We start from the raw sequence: 18,563 nt of genomic DNA on the forward strand, positions 1-18,563 counted from the left end.
GGCTGCAATGATACGCAGCCAATGAGTTCACAGAATAGATCCACTCGTGGTCTCATTGGTTGATATCACACTGGGATCAATCACGCACCGTGTATGATTGTCCTTGGTATGTACAGTACAGTATAGGCCAGTCCAAAGCCTCTGAGTAAAGCTATCTCTTTGTTTGTTTGGCATACTAGGAAACCTCTCTCACACATCAACATGAAACCACGGATCTTTCTGCATTATGGCTGCCAATTTGACTGTATTTTTTTTTTGTTCTTCTTGAATGATTTGTTGTTGTTGTCGATGAATACTTTGGAAAAACACGTAAAGGGCTGAAGCCGCAAAAAGTGTAGCACAAAGAGGCGAGGTGTCGGAATTTAGTCACCAAGCAAATGCAAATTACTAGGGAATAAACAGTTAATTAACAAAACATACTCAATGCGTGTTCATTTGTATATTCAAGAAGGAAAATGCGCAAATAAAGACTCAATAACTAATCCAAATTTGTTCCGATAGTCTCTTTAATTCTCTGGAGTTCAGGAAATAGTAGAAGTCAGATATCTGGGCTTTTTTATTCTCGCGAGGTCCCACACTCAAGATAAATGCAGTCAAGAAAGAAGTGCCACTAACATGGATCATTGGTCATGTTGGTTGAAATTGTTTTTCCTCTCCTTCCGTCGCACGGGTAAAAGGCCAGGTACCACGATTGATCCCCATCTGGTTCCACACCTTAATCCAAGGCTTGCATCCTACAATCTTGTTTCGTGTGGTTGTTTATGTGTTCAGATCTCAAATTATCGTGTATTTATGTAATTTTTAATGAATTTTTTAAATCGGGTGTAATGATCAAATTTTGATATTTCTTTGGCCTTTTATTTTCAAATGCCACATCAGATTTTGATTAAAGTACCTTGGTTGGCTACCTGGGGTGGCCTAGTGTGCCCCAGCACAGGTCTGGTTGCGGGATAACGAAAACCTAATTTTTAATGAATTTTCATAATCTGATGTATCGGTCAAAAGTGGAGATTTCTATGGCCTTTTATTTTGAAATGCCACATCAGATTTTGATGAAAGTACCTTGGTTGGATACTTGGGGTGGCCTAGTGCGCCCCAGCGCTTGTCTCGTTGCGGGATAACGAAAACTTAATTTGTAATGATTTTTCGAAATTGGATGTAACGGTCAAATTTTGATATTTCTTCGGCCTTTTATTTTGAAATGCCACATCAGATTTTGATTAAAGTACCTTGGTTGGCTACCTGGGGTGGCCTAGTGTGCCCCAGCACAGGTCTGGTTGCGGGATAACGAAAACCTAATTTTTAATGAATTTTCATAATCTGATGTATCGGTCAAAAGTGGAGATTTCTATGGCCTTTTATTTTGAAATGCCACATCAGATTTTGATGAAAGTACCTTGGTTGGATACTTGGGGTGGCCTAGTGCGCCCCAGCGCTTGTCTCGTTGCGGGATAACGAAAACTTAATTTGTAATGATTTTTCGAAATTGGATGTAACGGTCAAATTTTGATATTTCTTCGGCCTTTTATTTTGAAATGCCACATCAGATTTTGATGAAAGTACCTTGGTTGGATACCTGGGGTGGCCTAGTTTGCCCCAGCGCTGGTCTGGTTGCGGGATAACGAAAACTTAATTTTTAATGAATTTTCGGAATCGGGTGTAAAGGTCAAACATTGATATTTCTTTGGCCTTTTATTTTGAAATGCCTCATCAGATTTTGATTCAATTACCTTGGTTGGATACCTTGGGGTGGCCTAGGGTGCCCCAGCGCTGGTCTGGTTGCGGGATAACGAAAACTCAATTTTTAATTAATTTTCAAATTTAGGTGTAACGGTCAAATTTTTAGATTTCTTTAGCTTTTTATTTTGAAATGCCACATCAGATTTTGATGAAAGTACCATGGTTGGATACCTGGGGTGGCCTAGTTCGCCCCAGCGCTGGTCTGGTTGCGGGATAACGAAAACTTAATTTTTAATGAATTTTCGAAATGGGGTGTAACGGTCAAATTTTGATATTTCTTTGGCCTTTTATTTTCAAATGCCTCATCAGATTTTGATGAAATTACCTTGGTTGGATACCTGGGGTGGCCTAGTTTGCCCCAGCTCCAGTCTGGTTGCGGGATAATGAAAACTTAATTTTTAATGAATTTTCATAATGTATTGGTCAAAAGTGGAGATTTCTATGGCCTTTTATTTTGAAATGCCACATCAGATTTCATTCAAAGTACTTTGGTTGGATACCAGGGGTGGCCTAGTGTGCCCCAGAACCAGTCTGGTTGCGGGATAATGAAAACTTAATTTTTAATGGATTTTCAAATTTAGGTGTAACGGTCAAATTTTGATATTTCTTTGGCCTTTTATTTTGAAATGCCACATCAGATTTTGATGAAAGTACCTTGGTTGGATACCTAGGGTGGCCTAGTTTGCCCCAGCACCAGTCTGGTTGCAGAATAACGAAAACTTAATTTTTCATGAATTTTCTAAATCAGGTGTAAAGCTCAAAAGTTGATATTTCTTTGGCCTTTTATTTTGAAATGCCATATCAGATTTTGATGAGACACCTTGGTTGGATACCTGGGGTGGCCTAGTGTTCCTTGGCAGTAGTCTGGTTGCGGGATAACGAAAACTTAATTTTTAATGAATTTTCGGAATCGGGTGTAAAGGTCAAATTTTGATATTTCTTTGGCCTTTTATTTTGAAATGCCACATCAGATTTTGATGAAAGTTCCTTGGTTGGATACCTGGGGTGATCTAGTGTTCCCTAGCACAGGTCTGGTTGCGGGATAACGAAAACTTAATTTTGAATTTTTTTTTTTTTATTTGTTGTAATGTCAGCCATTGGTGCACAGTTAAAATTGATTTCTCTTTTTATCTCAATTCATAATATTTCTTGGTGCAATTCTGAGAAAGTTTGCATTCCCCCTGTGTGAACAGAGAAGCTTAATAAAATTATTTTAAATCCAAACCACTGACGTGCATACTTGAGTTTACATACTTGAGCTTTTATTTTGAAAGTGGCCATCAACAAGCGCTTTCTGACTGGCCCTCAGAGTGACCATGAAGTCAAAGTAAAATATAAAATAGCACTGGTGTCGGGCCGAAACCTCATATGTCACAATTTGGTATAATATAATAGCAGCGTCCGTTGAGAGGTCCCTATTGTTTTCGTGTAAATTATGATTATTATTATTATTATTATTAGAGCCCGAGCTACGAATGCTTCGAGGTCCCTATTGTTTTCGTGGAAATTATTATTCGGGTCCGGGCAGCAACTACTGTGAAAATTGGCTGCCAGGATGGCCGAGTGGTCTAAGGCGCCGCGTTCAGGACCCAGTCTCCCCAGGAGGCTTGGGTTCGAATCTCGAATTTCCCCATTGTGGGACTAATAAAGGGAATATTATTATTATTATTATTAATTAAGATACTTTATAGACGAGATAAACTAGTACTTAAAAATGGGTCTACAACTCCCCCTAGAGTAGTTCCTCATGTTTACAGCGAAGCCATGCCCTTGTAAAAATTCAAATTTCCCGTTAGTTTGTATTACACCGTATGGAAAGCGCTTTGTTGCGGCTCCAGCTGTTGTGAAATAATAGATAATGAAGGTGAATGACAGAATGAACAATGCTATCAATTTGAATTACACTGCAACACGTCATCCCTTTTGTGTGTGTGTTTTTTTTTTTTTTTTTAGATTAATAAACTGGAAAAGGCAGTGGCAGCAGCCAACACATTTTTTCAAGCAAACAAAGATCACATGGAGATGAGACAGAACCTGGACTACTACGGGACAATGACAGGAGTGCGGGAAGAGGACTTCAAAGATCTTGAAGCCAGACCGCACATGGTTTGATATAGGGATGCACAATATGCATGCACACACACACACACACACACACATACACCAACCCACACCCACACACCAACCATCTTCACGATATATGCACATGCAAATGCTTATCGCAAAGATGCACAATAAATTAACAGGAGAACGCCTAAAGAGCAGCCATTTGGCTTTTCTAACTTTGAAGACTGAAGGGTAGCCAAACGGCTGGATTAACCAAATGGCAAGCCAAATTGTCCGACCAGTTTTTTCACCATTCTTTACCATTGTTCTGCAAATTTGGCAACCATTCTGTACTTTGTGCTCAGCTACTACTGGGGGGCAGGGAACTGATGTTGCTTGACTCAATGGAACAGCAATAGACACCATGTGGATGAAGCCAGAGGGCAGCCCTTTTACGTTGCCACTCCAACTTCTGTTAATTTTTTCACCGAAAACCCTGTTTTCCGTGCGTTTTCAGCTGGAAAAGAACAATTTTACTGTTTACAGCAACCATTAAGAGTATGTTATCTCTGTAGCTTGATTTGTGATTGACACATTAGCATAAATAGCAGCAAATTTACCTCATGAGTGAAAATTTTAAATTCCATTTTTATCAATGAAATGCACATGGAGCAATTCTCCTAGAATTATTGGTGTAATCATATAGCATACAGGGTGACATTTTTGCCTCAGAGAAACTATCCATCCATCCATCCACCTTCTGTACCGCTTCTCCTCACTAGGGTCGCGGGGGTGCTGGAGCCTATCCCAGCTATCTTCGGGCAGTAGGCGGGGGACACCCTGAATTGGTTGCCAGCCAATTGCAGGGCACACAGAGACGAACAACCATCCGCGCTCACACTCATACCTAGGGGCAATTTAGAAATTAGAAATCCCTTTATTGTCATTGTACTCAAGTGTGCAACGAGATTAGAGGGCTCCCCTCTCCACGCAGGCACGGGGAGAACATGCAAACTCCACACAGGATGGCCGGAGCCGGGATTGAATCCACGCCCGATGCTGTCTCTCACTGTGAGGCCATCGTGCTGACCAGTCGGCCACCGTGCCGCCCCTCAGAGAAACTAAATAACATGAAAACACCAGAGCAGAGGAACCAATGTATTCACATTAGGCGGGCATAGCTTGTGGTAATTTAAGATGGCCACCTGTGGCTTCACCTCTCCTGACGGCAACTAAACTGCATTGTTTGTCCATCCATATACAAGTCTGAGACTACTCAACACTTTTACAAACTCCATCTGTCTTTTTATGTATTTTGCAATCATTTATTTTGTTTAAAGCCAAAAGACTGTAACATACACGCTATTGTAAAACCACAATGGAAATGAAAAAGCTACAACACAACATTTGAACCATAGCACTATTGCAAAAGCTACAACACAACGGAAGTGCCAAGGCAACGGAAGTGACCGAAACTTCCGCGGGATGGTAAAAGACATAGTTGGAATAGTAATCAAAGTTAAGTTGTTTTATTGTTGGAACTTGTGTCACTGTAGCAATATCAGAAATAGTTTATGCTGTGTCTTTCAAATGACGCAATAGACGTTGCTAATGTTGAGTTAATGTTCAGAGGCGCTAATTTGCGGTTTTGATAAGCGAAGCTGGAAGAATAAACTCAAGTAAAACTGTCATTTATTTATTGTGCTTTATGAAGTATTGTAGCGTCTTCAAAAAACACCTCAGATGTTCGTTTCGTTATCTCCTGTTTTATTCTTACAACACTGCTGCCGTGATCAACTCCGAGCCACCTGTTCCGTCATCGTTACACACGGATCTCCCTCCCTCTCTTCTCCGTCCGCTTCTTTCATTCCCGCACAACCCTCCCGTCCAATTTGTTAGAGTATTCTTAATATTCCTTAGATAATAATATCGTATGGACGTAAGGCTTACATCACAATTGATAAAGTTCAACATTACTCTTCCAACTTTGCGTCTTTTTCTATCCCGCAACAGTTTCGCTCACTTCCGTTGCCTCTGCACTTCAGTTGTGTTGTAGCTTTTGCAATAGCGCCACGGTTCAAATGCTGTTATGTTGTAGCTTTTGCATTTCCGTTGTGGTAATGCAATATAGCGTGTATTTCAATGTTGTTGTGTTTTGGCTTATACAATTGTTGTGACGTTTTTCAGCCACCATACCAACTGCTATAAAACACTAAAATAAATACAATACAATGCATCTTTATTTATATAGCGTTTTCACAACAGCTGCAGTTGTAACAAAGCGTTTTGCAAAACATCTAAAATCACATTCAAAATAAAAATACCATCAGATTCAAACTTAAACTAAAAACTCAGGCAGTAACTGATTTTGTTGTCTTTGGACAAAAAATTATTCATCCATCCATGCATTATCTGTACCGCTTCTCCTCACAAGGGTTGTGGGGGGTGCTGGAGCCTATCCCTGCTGTCTTCGGGCAGTAGGCCGGGTACACACTGAACTGGTTGCCAGCCAGCGCAAGGCACACATAGACGAACAAACATCCGCTCTCATAGTCATACCAGTCTCTTAGAAATGTCTGACACAAGGCTACTTGAATATTGTCCCCAAGAAATAGGATTTCTCATCCTAACACAGAGTTTTACAATTACCCTCCAGTACATGAGAGTAGGCGTTCTCTGGTATAAAACTTTGTGGGTATCGCTTCTTAAGAAAAAAGACAGGTGAGGCCTGTTGACTCTTTAGACATTATTTTGTGAGAACTAATCACTTGCTGATATACATCACACATGTGGAGTTGCAGACTTGCCCAGCAGAGGGTCTTCTGTTGGTCAACGTATCTTTCAGTGGGAAGAACCTCATGAATTTCGATTCAGTTGTAAAGTTATAGGGAGCTAGTGGGGGACGGTGAGTCTGAGCAGTGAGCATTGCTAACCTGGCAAATAATGGCAGCATTTACAAAAGAAAGGTGGCTAATTGCAGCCTGTTGATTTGTTTATTCAAAACCTCACAGCCATTCAGCTGCCCTTCAGTCATGATCGGGGGAGTAAGAAAATCCCAGGCGTTCTAGTGTTAATACTTTCATTTGGAATTTCATACTTTTATCTGACTGGCAAATACATCCACCTTAAATGTGCATTTTCATCCGGTACGACAACAGCATGTTGGGTCATCACAAAATATTTTTTTAAAAGCCGTCCTATTTTGCTACATGTTCATTAAATAATAAAAATGTTCCATCTTTATGCATATGTTAAATCTTGCAATTCTATCAATCTCACTATATTCAACACTCATATCGTACATTGCATGTTTAACCAATATTGCACAGCCTTTCTTTGAACAAACAAAACATTATCTTCTTGAGAGAATATAATCTTTCAACTTTTGTTAATGTGTATATGATTTTGTTCAGGCAAAGTTCTTGATGGCGAAGAGCTATTATAGTGACAACTCTTTCAGTCTGGCAGCCAAACTATTTGAGGTGGCAGTAAATGAGTACTTCACGGCGAATGAAAAGTGCAGGGCCCTTTGTGAGGGAAGATACAACTATGATGGCTACAATTACATGGATTACAACGCTGACCTCTATCAGACAATGACAGGTGAAGCATCGTAAATACCTTATTTACGCAAAGGCACCCATCAAGATACTTTATATAGTGGTGTATTTGTGTCAGACCATTACATACAGGTACTGAATTGTAAGCAGCGCTGTTCCGTGGAGCTGGCCTTGAGTGCTGCTGGAAGTGAAAAGCCCTTGGAAGATTTCCTTCCCTCACACTTTAACTACCTGCAGTTTTCATACTACAACAGTGAGTATTTGTGGTTGTGTCACTGGTTGTGTTGCATAAAGTTGTATTGTATTGTACTAATATAGTCGTGGCCATTATTTATAGGTCGCAAGACTATTTCAAATTTGAATAAAGGTACATACAAATAATTAGAATTTTTAAACAGTTTAGAAATCTCTGGAAAGGAGATGCCATCACCATTCTATCTTTCCATCCTTTTTAAAATATATCTCAAGGTGAAAGAGACCAAGAGAGAATACTTGTCTAGTCTTATTCAGGCAAATTGTCATAATCCGCGAACTCCATTTAAAAACTCTATTTCGAACACTATATTGGACCTCTCCTATTGAATACAATGTCATCGAGGTTTTCCAGTCAGGTTTCAAGAAATTGCGTAGCACAGAGAAAGCCCTGCAATGAGTTTTGAATGATATCCTCCTGGCAAACAACACTGGAGACCATGTGTCTCTTCTTGTTAGATCTAACTGCTGCGTTTGACACGGTGGACTATAGTATTCTTCTGGCTCGTTTACATCACCCGGTGGGCATTAGTGGAAGTGTGATCTAAATCCTATTTGACTGGCAGGACCATTGGTGTTCGTCTAGGTTACTCTAAGTCCCGCTCTGCCCCTTTGTCGTACTGTGTTCCACAAGGTTCCGTTTGGGGCCCTTGCTGTTTTCGTTATACTTGCTGCCCCTAGGTTCCATCTTACGAAAACATGGAATTTCCTTCCAATGCTACGCGGATGACAGTCAGATGTTCCGATAAGCAAAAAAGACGCTTTCTCCTTGAGATCACTTCTGTCCTGTCTAAAGGAAATAAAAATCTGGATGTCACTTAATTTCTTGAATTGCAATGAAAAGAAGACATAAGTTATGGTGTTCAGTCCCAATGGCCCCTCTGCTTTTCACCCTGTTGACCTTGGCCCCCTGGCATTTTATCTAAATACAATACAATACAATTTTATTTATATTGCGCATTTCACACCAGCTAAGCCAACAGACTCTAACTTGGGTTTTAAACAGGACAGTAATTTTAAATTAGATTGGCAAATCAGTGCTGTTATCGATCGAACTTGTTTCATCTTAGGCAACTGGCTAAAGTGAAGCCCTTTCTTTCCCAGCAACACTTAGAAACAATAATCCAAGCCTTTGTGACATCTCGGCTAGATGTAATTTGGAGTCAGCCAGTCCTCCCTCAAGTGCCTCCAACTGATGCAGAATGCTACTGCTCGTCTTTTAACTACAACTCGGAAGACAGATCACATAACCCCAATCTTGGCCTCTCTTAACTGGCTCCCCGTGCACTTTAGAGTTTGCTTTAGGATACTTCTGAAAGAATCTACGAGTCTCGAAAAGTACTTTGCCAGTCCATTTTCAGGACAGTGCACAAGAATAACAAAATCCCCCAGCCGCAGGATGTGATCATAATGATAAGGCCTATATACACCTCTTATATTCAAAATTGTTTTTAAAAATGGTTGCTGTTCCTCCACCTCGGAGCGTCCAAGTAAGAACATCCATCCATCCTTCCATCCATTATCTGTACCGCTTCTCCTCACAAGGGTCGCGATGGGTGCTGGAGCCTATCCCAGCTTCGGGCAGTAGGCAGGGTTCACCCTGAAATGGTTGCCAGCCAATTGCAGGGCACCGAGAGACGAACAACCATCCGCGCCCACACTCATACCTAGGGGCAATTTAGAGTGTCCAATCAACCTGCCATGCATGTTTTGGGAATATGGGAGGAAACCGGAGTACCCGGAGGATACCCACGCAAGCACAGGGAGAACATGCAAACTCCACACAGGAAGGCCGGAGCCAGAATCGAACCCACGACTTCTGCACTCTGAGGCCATTGTGCCAAAGTAAGAACTTGCAGGCGGTAATAGTTCCAGCATTGCACTCCACTCACCGGCACCTTCCAGGTCAGGCAGAGGTAATCCAAGTAATTGTGAAGAAATAGCTCCCTCAGGATAAAAGTTTTGTTCTTCGTCGACTGGGCGTAACAACGCCATCCTTGAGGGAGTTGCCGGTGCGCATAGCTCCTCCAATCGGCGAGCTCTGGGAAGTTGCCGCTTCGGAGGACACGCAGATGGCGGCGCAGCCGAAGCTCTTCTGGAAAGCTGCTGATTGGTAGCAAGCTGGGCTCTTGAACACGGCACCATGGAGTACATCCATGCGTTCAGGATTGAGCAGGGGACAAAGCGTGTTTTAGCTCCCTTCGTCAGCTGGCCACCGCATTTGCCATTTGCGTTTGCAGACTTCAACGTCTTACCCCAACTATGCTCGAACGCCGCTGAATCAGCTACTTCACACCGTAGGTCCATCAGAGACTGGCAATCATACACCAGCCGCGAGTCCGTGAGCAACGCATAAGTCACCTGAAATAGGAAGAAAATCCGATAGATCAAGAGAGTCGCTGAGAACACAAGCGCACTGTATGCCATCTTGATCAAAGAGATAGTGAGATCAAAGTTCTAACTTATCCCTTCGTTCCGTCTCCTTTTATTGATTTCCAAGGCTCCCTCTTTACATGTGTGTCTTCAACCTGGGGGCCGGGTTTCAGGCGAGCTGATTAAGTCGCATAAATCTTTCCACGTGTGTGCATGTTTATAGAAGATTGCTGTATACATGAGTCAAAAATGCGTCAACCATTCCACTGCAAAAATATCTCAGTCGCATGGGGCAACTTTCGACCGATAAGGGAAGTGAAGTCAACCGTCTTATCTACCTTTTACACTTTCACTTCGGGTGGTTGTTATGAAGAACAGTTATAAAATCTATCTATTCTCTATTAATCTATTAATCAGAATCAGCCCTTTATTGTCATTGTGTTCAGTGTGCAACAAGATTAGAGAGCTCTCCGCTCCAGTGCAATACAACAATAATTTAATTTTATATATATAAAATAGCACTGATGGTGTTGTGCAGTGATTCTCAAATAGTGGGACCCTGGGGAACATGTTTTTTTGCATGGTTTTGGGACCGAAAAAAGCGATCTCAGACAACGCGAGTTTGAGCTCGTCAAAGCTGTTTGTGCCCCTAGTTCACACGCAGTACTGGTTTAAAAAAAAGTGTCGCCCTGTGACGCAGTACTGATTTAAAAAAAAAGCGTCGCCCTGTCACGCAGTACTGATTAAAAAAAAGCGTCGCTCTGTCGCTCGTTGACCCGGAAGTGATTTCTTTCGCCGCTCCATAAATGCCATGCAAGCGCAGGGAAACAAGCAAATTCAACAAAGCAAGGCCTATCTAGCCCGAGATTCAAACCAGCACTGTTAACAAATATTCTACTGTGGTGCCACATCTCCATGTGGTCATATAAAATACTTTACATTGTCTAACATTGGAAGGTGTCAATTTGGTCGTGATTTATCCTCTGATTGGTGTAGCTAATAAACTTAATGCATTTAGTCTATTTCTAGCGAAATTAGCTATAAGCTAATCACAAAACAAATGCTGATTAAAAAACAAATAATGTTTGTAGATATTTCACAACCTGTTTAAACGTCTTTTCTTCTTGCACTTGACTCTAGGAGAAAACTATGAGCTGGCCGTCGAGTGTGCAAAGACCTACTTGCTCTTCCACTGCGACGATGAAGTGATGAAACAGAATCTTGCTTATTATTCAACCATGCTGGGTTTGGACAAGGCGGAGTTTGTACCAGCAAGACAGGTAAATTGATCATACTCACAATGTTTGAAAATATAATAAGGCATAAAGTTGACATTACCTAACAAGAAATTGAGTTCCTAGAGGAGAACTTAGATGATCAAAAATTTGTATTTCATCATCAATATATATAATAAGCGGTAGCGTGATGGTAGTACGGTGTTGTTTCGAATCACCGACACACTACAGATGCTGACACAACCGGGCCAATACAAATTTAAAAGATAAATGTGACAAAATTAACACAATTTGTTTTACAAGAAAACAACACGGTGTGTTCACGTTGAACAGTCACTTATCCTTGCTGTTTTCCTCTGTTCGAGTACTCTCGAGGCAAGCTCGGTGCTGCTTAATTTACAAGCCACGACTGTATTTTCCATTGCACTCTCTTATTTATCTAATTTTTATATTTGTCTGTATTATTGTTGTATTGCACTGGAGAGGGGAGCTCTCTAATCTCGTTGCACTCTTGAGTACAATGACAATAAAGGGATTTCTAATTCTAATTCTAATTCTAGCCATAATTAACAGAGACCAAGCTCTTTGCTCAATATTATGTTTGTCAAGTACATTTAAGACACCGCGTAGGACAATGACAAGGTAAAGTTAATGTTAGTGGGTGTGTTCAGTCGGATGAATCCTCTCGTACAAGGGTGCAAAAGTGTGACCCCTGTGAATGTCCAAAAATGATCCGACATTGGACATTCAAAAATTCATAGCTTATTTCTTGTTCATTTTTGACTATACAATACAATACAATACAACTACAGCTGCAATGCTACTGCAACACGTGCCAGCCAATTTATGTAGGCCTCGGTTAAACGTATGAGATTTGTTCCTAGAGACTTTTTTGTAGGTCGGTGCCTGTTATATATTTCATCAAATTTTCACAAATTTAGGTGAGACATAGATCCTCCTTTTTTGAAAATATCTCGGGGGCGCTATGCAAGCCAGTTTTTTTTTTAAGTTGCACAAGAAATTAATAAATTATTGATGATTTCTCCAGGCCTGATGTCTGTACAGTTTCATGAGTTTTCATTAATAGTCACAGCCACAGCTTTTTACGAAAAAAACCCCACACATTTCATATTTTGACGTCATCAAGGCCTAACCTGTCTTTTGTGGAAATATGAGTTAGACCTTGTTTACCTGCTCAGAGAAAAATATCAAAGGAAACAACTTGTATTTGCTTTAACCAGTAGGTGGTGCTAACACGACAATAAAAAATCAATTTGTAGATGTTTACAAGGCTGGACTATCGTCAAATATAAAAAAATTAGAGAAGACAGGCTCATCTGAATCATGTTAAAGCAGCTTTTATTGCCATGGTGAATAATCAGACTTTGTGGCACCGTAATGGCCACGCCCTTCGTAGAAAATATAATACAATACAATACAACTTTATTGATATGTGGCATGTCACAATATCCGGCATACAGTAAGATAAACGTCTTGTTCGGACAAATTTTCAGTTGAACAAGCTCTGTGCAATACAGTAAAATGTAAAAAAAGAAAAAAAGAGATATTTTTTGTCGCCACTATGTGGAAAAGAATATAATAATCAGAAATCAGAAATCCCTTTATTGTCATTGTACAGTGTGCAACGAGTTTAGAGAGCTCCCCTCTCCAGTGCAATACAACAATAATTAAATTAAATATATAAATTAGATAAATAAAAGAATAAATAATGAGATGGAAATAATCCGAAATTGGATAAATAAAAAAAAATTACGTCGCTGTTCTGCAAGGTAAGGGTGGTTGTGTGTGTGTGTGAGAGTTCAGAATGGAGATGGCTCTCGGCAAGAAACTGTTTTTCAGTCTATTAGTCTTTGATTTGATGCACCTGTAGCGCCTGCCAGAGGACAACAGGTTGAACAGGTGTGAGTTCGGGTGAGTAATGTCCTTGACAATATTGAGAGCTCTGCTGAGGCACCGGGTGGTGTAGATGTCCAACAGGTAGGGGAGAGGGCAGCCTATAATCCTCTGTGCCGTTTTGACTGTCCACTGGAGCCACTCGGTCTGCCTCAGTGCAGCCGCTGTACCAGGTGGAGACACAGTAGGTCAGCAGGCTCTCGATGGACGAGTGGTAGAAGGCCAGCAGCTTCTTGTCCAGATTGAATTTCCTGAGGACCCTCAGGAATTGCAGACGCTGGTGGACCTTCTTTACCACTGCTGTGGTGTTGAACGTCCAGGAGAGGTCATCGGAGATCTGTACTCCCAGGAACCTTAATGTGTGGACCCTCTCCACACATTCACCTCTGATGTAGAGGGGGGGTGGCACAGTCTTGTTCCTCCTAAAGTCGATGACGTTCTCCTTTGTTTTTGCAATGTTGAGTTGCAGTCTGTTGTCCTCACACCAAGCTGTTAGTCTCTGGACCCTTCTCCCTGTAGGCTGTCTCGTCACCTTTCGAGATCTGTCGTATCGTCAGCAAATTTGACGATGGTGTAATCATAATAATAATTGTAATTATTATTATCATTATTGTTATTATGTCTCCTGGCTGGCATGGGAACGCCTGGGGATCCCTCCGGAAGAGCTGGAAGACTTGGTGTTATACCTTGGGTAGGAGGATTAATATCCAGAGTAAAGACACGGGAGGCAGGGAGCCATTTTTATTGCATCTGTATTTTTGTTCAGCCTTCAACAACAACAACTTACGTCATCAAATAGTTACCCAGGGGGCACCGCTCCATTGTCAACAAGAAACATCCACAATCAATACATAACATATCCCTTCCCCCTTACTGTTAAGGTCCCCTTATCAAAAGTCAACATTTTCTTTTTTTTTTTTTTTAAATGTAGTTATTTTAATTTTGTTATTTTTACAAAGTATTGGCAGGTAAAGATTCTGCTTCAATACACAACAATTTTTACTTGTCCTCGAACAGGTGCGCTAACTACGGAGAGAGGGTGGACTTCCTCAATCCGGACTAAACCCTGGGGCTTATTCAGCCCTATAAAATGGGTTAGTCACTACATTACAACGTCAGTCTGTCAGGGGGTCGTCTGTGTCTTTTAGGATAAGTGCGACCGATCAGTAAGCCAGTTGTCTGTTGGTGATGGCTGAATGATTCCTGGGTTGAGAGGGGTACCGGGCATAGGCCCCTAAGCAGGGTCGGGTGCTCTAGGGACATTGTCCATTTCAGAGGGTTGCTCCTGAGGCTTTTCTGAAGGTGGAGGTTGCTCTTGATGGACCTCTGGCGCTGGATTGAAGGATGTAGCACCAGGTGAGTCTTCACCAGGGCCGGAAGCCTGGAGCAATTGATCAATATGTCGCCTCCAAACCAGGTGATCATGGGCTTTCACTGAATATGATACTGGGCCTGTTATTGCAACAACTGTTGCAGGTATCCACTTATCACCACCGACATAGTTCAGAGCAAGAACCTTATCTCCCGCCGTGAAGGACTGGAACTTGGCATTCGTCCGTTGTCCCATTTGAGCTTTCTGTTGGCGATGAACAATGTCTTTTGTTGTCTTTTGAGGTATTAAGAGGTCAAGTCGTGTACGAAGTATTGATGAGGCAGGAGACACTTTAGTTATGGCATGGGGCGTGTTGCTGTATGACAACAGAAATCTATTGAGGTGCCGGTTTAGAGACTGTGTGCTTGGGGAGGACTTTAGCGCCTGCTTCATAGTTCGTATGAATCTTTTAGCAAGCTTGTTTGTAGCAGGATGATACGGTGCAGACCTGATGTGCTGAATACCATTCTCTTCCATGAACATTTTGAACTCTTCTGACACAAGCTGTGGGCCATTGTCACTGACAAGCTTGTTAGGGAAGACCAAACCTGCAGAACATAGACCTTAACTCTTCGGCAGTTCTCTCTGAAGAGGTGCTTTTCATGATAGCTACTTCAGGCCATTTTCTATGAGCATCGACTACAACTAGGAACATTTGACCCTCCAGTGGTCAAGCAAAATCAATATGTACTCTTTGCCACAGTTCCTCAGGCCAGTCCCATGGGTGTAAAGGGGCAAGCTGTGGGAGGTTTCTCGATTTCTAGCAGTCACTGCACGAACTTGCTTTCTCCTCTATGGCTGCATCCAAGCCTGGCCACCAAAAATAAGTGCGTGCAATTTCTTTCATCCTAACCACACCGCAGTGTCCAACATGTAACTGTGCAAGCAGTTTCTCTCTAAGGGGTGGTGGTATGATGACATGATAGCCCCACAATAAGTTTCCATTCTGGACTGAAAGCTCATCTCATCTCAATAAGTAAGGCTTGAAGATTGGTGTTATCTCTCCTCCCATTGCCCAAGTGATGATATCTACAATCTTGGACAAGACTGGGTCAGTGCGAGTATTTTTCTTCACGTGCACTGAGGTAACCGGAGTAGCAGACATTTCCTCGAAGTAAAACACTTCGGCGTTCGCAGGCTCTGGGCGTGTGACAGGTAGAGGGAGTCTCGAAAGCCTGTCAGCATTCTGATGAAAGTCCAACTTCCTATACTTGATGCCATATTGGTGAGCCGATAACAGCAGGGCCCAACATTGCATGCGACTGGCTGCCAGTGATGGAATGCCCTTATGTAAACCAAAAATAGAGGTCAGGGGTCGATGGTCTGTCAGAAGTGTGAATTTCCTGACGTATAGGTATTGATGAAACGTTTTTACTCCAAACACTATAGAAAGTGCCTCACGCTCAATCTGCGCAGAATTGCTTTCCGCCTTGTTATGCGTCCTTGACGCAAAGGCAATCAGTCTCTCTTCTCCAGACTGCATGACATGTGACACGACACCACCCACGCCGTAATGCGAAGCATCACACGCCAGCTGAAGAGGGAGTTTGAGGTCAAAGTGGGCGAGGGCATGGGAGTCGACAAGGGCCGTCTTCACATTCTTGAATGCTGACTCACATCTGGCCGTCCACTTCAATGGTGTGGTTTTGTTAAGTAGCACATGTAATGGTTTTAACATATTTGCAAGGTTGGGCACAAACTTGGCATAATATGTCAACAAACCCAGAAAAGATCTCAACTGAGTTACATTCTTGTGAGCTGGAGCCTCTACGATAGCCTTTACCTTTGTTGGCGCTTTGTGCAGTCCAGTGCTGTCAATCACATGTCCTAAATATTCAACATTTGGTTTGAAAAATTCACATTTGTCTCGTCTGACCTTCAACCCATATTCTTACAGTCGCTGTAGGGTCGCGTCCAGATTTTGTAAGTGGGACTGTTCATCAGGGCCGGTGATAAGCAGGTCATCCAGGTAGCACTGAACCCCAGAAAGACCACTCAGTATTTGGTCCATCGCTCTTTGGAACAGTGCTGGAGCAGACGTGATTCCGAAGGGAGCCTCTGATACCGGTAAAGTCCTTTGTGAGTCACAATGATCAACAGCTCCTGTGACTCACGTTCCACATTCATTTGGAGGTATGCTTGCGATAAGTAAATTTTGCTGAATTTCTTCCCTCCAGCCAGGCACGAGAAAAGATCATCGATGAAGGGTAATGGATACTTTTCAGTTGACAAAACTGGCTTCAAAGTGACTTTGCAATCACCACAAATTCTTAGAGTTCCATCCTTTTTCATGGCAGGAACAATTGGAGTAGCCCAGTCACTTGTGCTTTCAGGTGCGAGGACCCCACTCTTTACCAATCTTTCCAATTCTGCTTTGAATTTCCGTTTGATGGCAATTGGGACGGGTCTAGCCTTTAGACACATTAGGGAACTCCCAGGTTTAACCTTCAGTGTAACAGTAATGTCTTTCATGCTACCAAGTTCACCATCAAAAACCATGGAATGCTTTTCAAGATCTTCTGTAAGCAGGTTGTTTCTCCCTCCTTGATTAGGAACACTTCAATTTGATCTTCTTTAGCTGGATAACAAGCTAGATAATTCCCTTTTACAACGTACAAGGGAAGTGTCTTTTTCTGTTCGCTATGTTCCACCGTCACATACACATCTCCTAGCACTGGGACAGGTGCACCAGTGTCTGTTCTTAACTTCAGTCTAGTCTTTTAGAGGACAAGGTGTTGGAATTTGTCTTAAAAACAACTTCCGATATCATGGACACACGTGTACCAGTGTCCAACTGCATTCGGACTGGCACATTCTCAAGTAACGGTGTGACCCAGTATCCGTCATCAGGGTCATCCATAACAGACATGTACTGTGTCTTCCTCTGACTCACAATCACTGTGTTTATCTTCTTCATGCTTATTTACATATTTCTTCCGGGTTAAACCACCTTTTTGTTTCTCATTATATTGTTTGTGTGACTAAATCTTCTTACTTCTACAGACACGTTCAATGTGGCCCTTCTTACCACAGTTTCTACAGTCCGAGTCCTTACATCAGCACTCTGGTGCCTGATGCCCTGATTTTCCGCAACAATGACACATTTGGTTTGATGCTGTTTTCTTTGTAAATTCCATTGCTACCTTATGTACTTGGGTGGAAGTGCTTAACAACTATGCTTCTTTAGTAGCCATCTCCATTGATGTGCTAATTTCAACTGCCATCTCCAGTCACAGGTTAGCTTCTGTCAATAATTGTTTTTGAATAGACTCACAGCGCAGACCACACACCAACCGGTCACGTATAGTGTCGTTTAGTGAAAGTCCAAATCCACAGTGTTCAGATAACTGTTTCAATACAGCTACAAATTGTGAAACAGATTCCCCCGCCTCCTGATTGCTCTTATGGAGTCTAAACCTCTCCGCTATTACCAATGGTTTTGGTGCAAAGTGATTTTTTAGTATAGTCACAATCTCGACATAAGTCTTGTTCCCTGGCTTGTCAGGTTGAACAAGACTACACAGTAGGTTGAATGTCTTTCCTCCCACAATACTTAGGAGCGTTGGAACAACAAGATCCTCTTCTGTCTTGTTAGTTAGTTAGTTATTCAAACCTCTCAGTGTATGAAGTCCATTGTTCCTCAATTTCGTCAAATGGTCCCATATGTCTGACCAGAGCCATCCTCGATTATATTCCTTCAACAATTAGTTCCGGAAAATGTCTGTTTCTTTCTTTTTACTTTGGAGATTTCTCCTCCCCCTTTCGCAACAAACACTCTTCACCGGCAATTATAAATCTATCAAATCTATCTTCTGGTTTAGTCTGCCAACCCAATCCTTTAACACTGCTTCCATCTCGTCTTGTCCCTACCTCCTTGAAATGCGCGTTCATGACAAACAAGACGTGTCACAATTTTCTGTAAACGTTAGGGGTAGGGCCACCAACAAGGGGCGTATGGTCTTTAAGCACGAAGTCAGACCCTGACCTCTCTAGATCCTACACACGCCCCCCCGGACAACAAATTCATTGTCTGCAGACAAGGACATCAACTGATGAGAAGAAGCGGAAAGC

At 42.0% G+C, this 18,563-nt stretch overlaps 1 protein-coding gene across 2 annotated transcripts in view; it reads left to right on the forward strand.

Annotated features, from left to right (window-relative positions):
- The window catches only part of p3h1 (prolyl 3-hydroxylase 1), a 49,218-nt gene that overhangs the window by 4,688 nt on the left and 25,967 nt on the right, over nucleotides 1–18,563 (forward strand). For both annotated transcript variants that reach the window (XM_088309287.1, XM_088309288.1), the window contains exons 2-5: nucleotides 3,694–3,846; nucleotides 7,200–7,389; nucleotides 7,465–7,599; nucleotides 11,112–11,251. In XM_088309287.1, coding sequence (XP_088165413.1) covers nucleotides 3,694–3,846; nucleotides 7,200–7,389; nucleotides 7,465–7,599; nucleotides 11,112–11,251 — 618 coding nt within the window. The remainder of the gene's footprint in view (nucleotides 1–3,693; nucleotides 3,847–7,199; nucleotides 7,390–7,464; nucleotides 7,600–11,111; nucleotides 11,252–18,563) is intronic.

The sequence above is a fragment of the Idiotropiscis lumnitzeri genome, chromosome 11 (genome assembly GCF_059441095.1).
Source record: "Idiotropiscis lumnitzeri isolate Australia: NSW breed Sydney's pygmy pipehorse chromosome 11, RoL_Ilum_1.0, whole genome shotgun sequence".
Taxonomy (NCBI): domain Eukaryota; kingdom Metazoa; phylum Chordata; class Actinopteri; order Syngnathiformes; family Syngnathidae; genus Idiotropiscis; species Idiotropiscis lumnitzeri.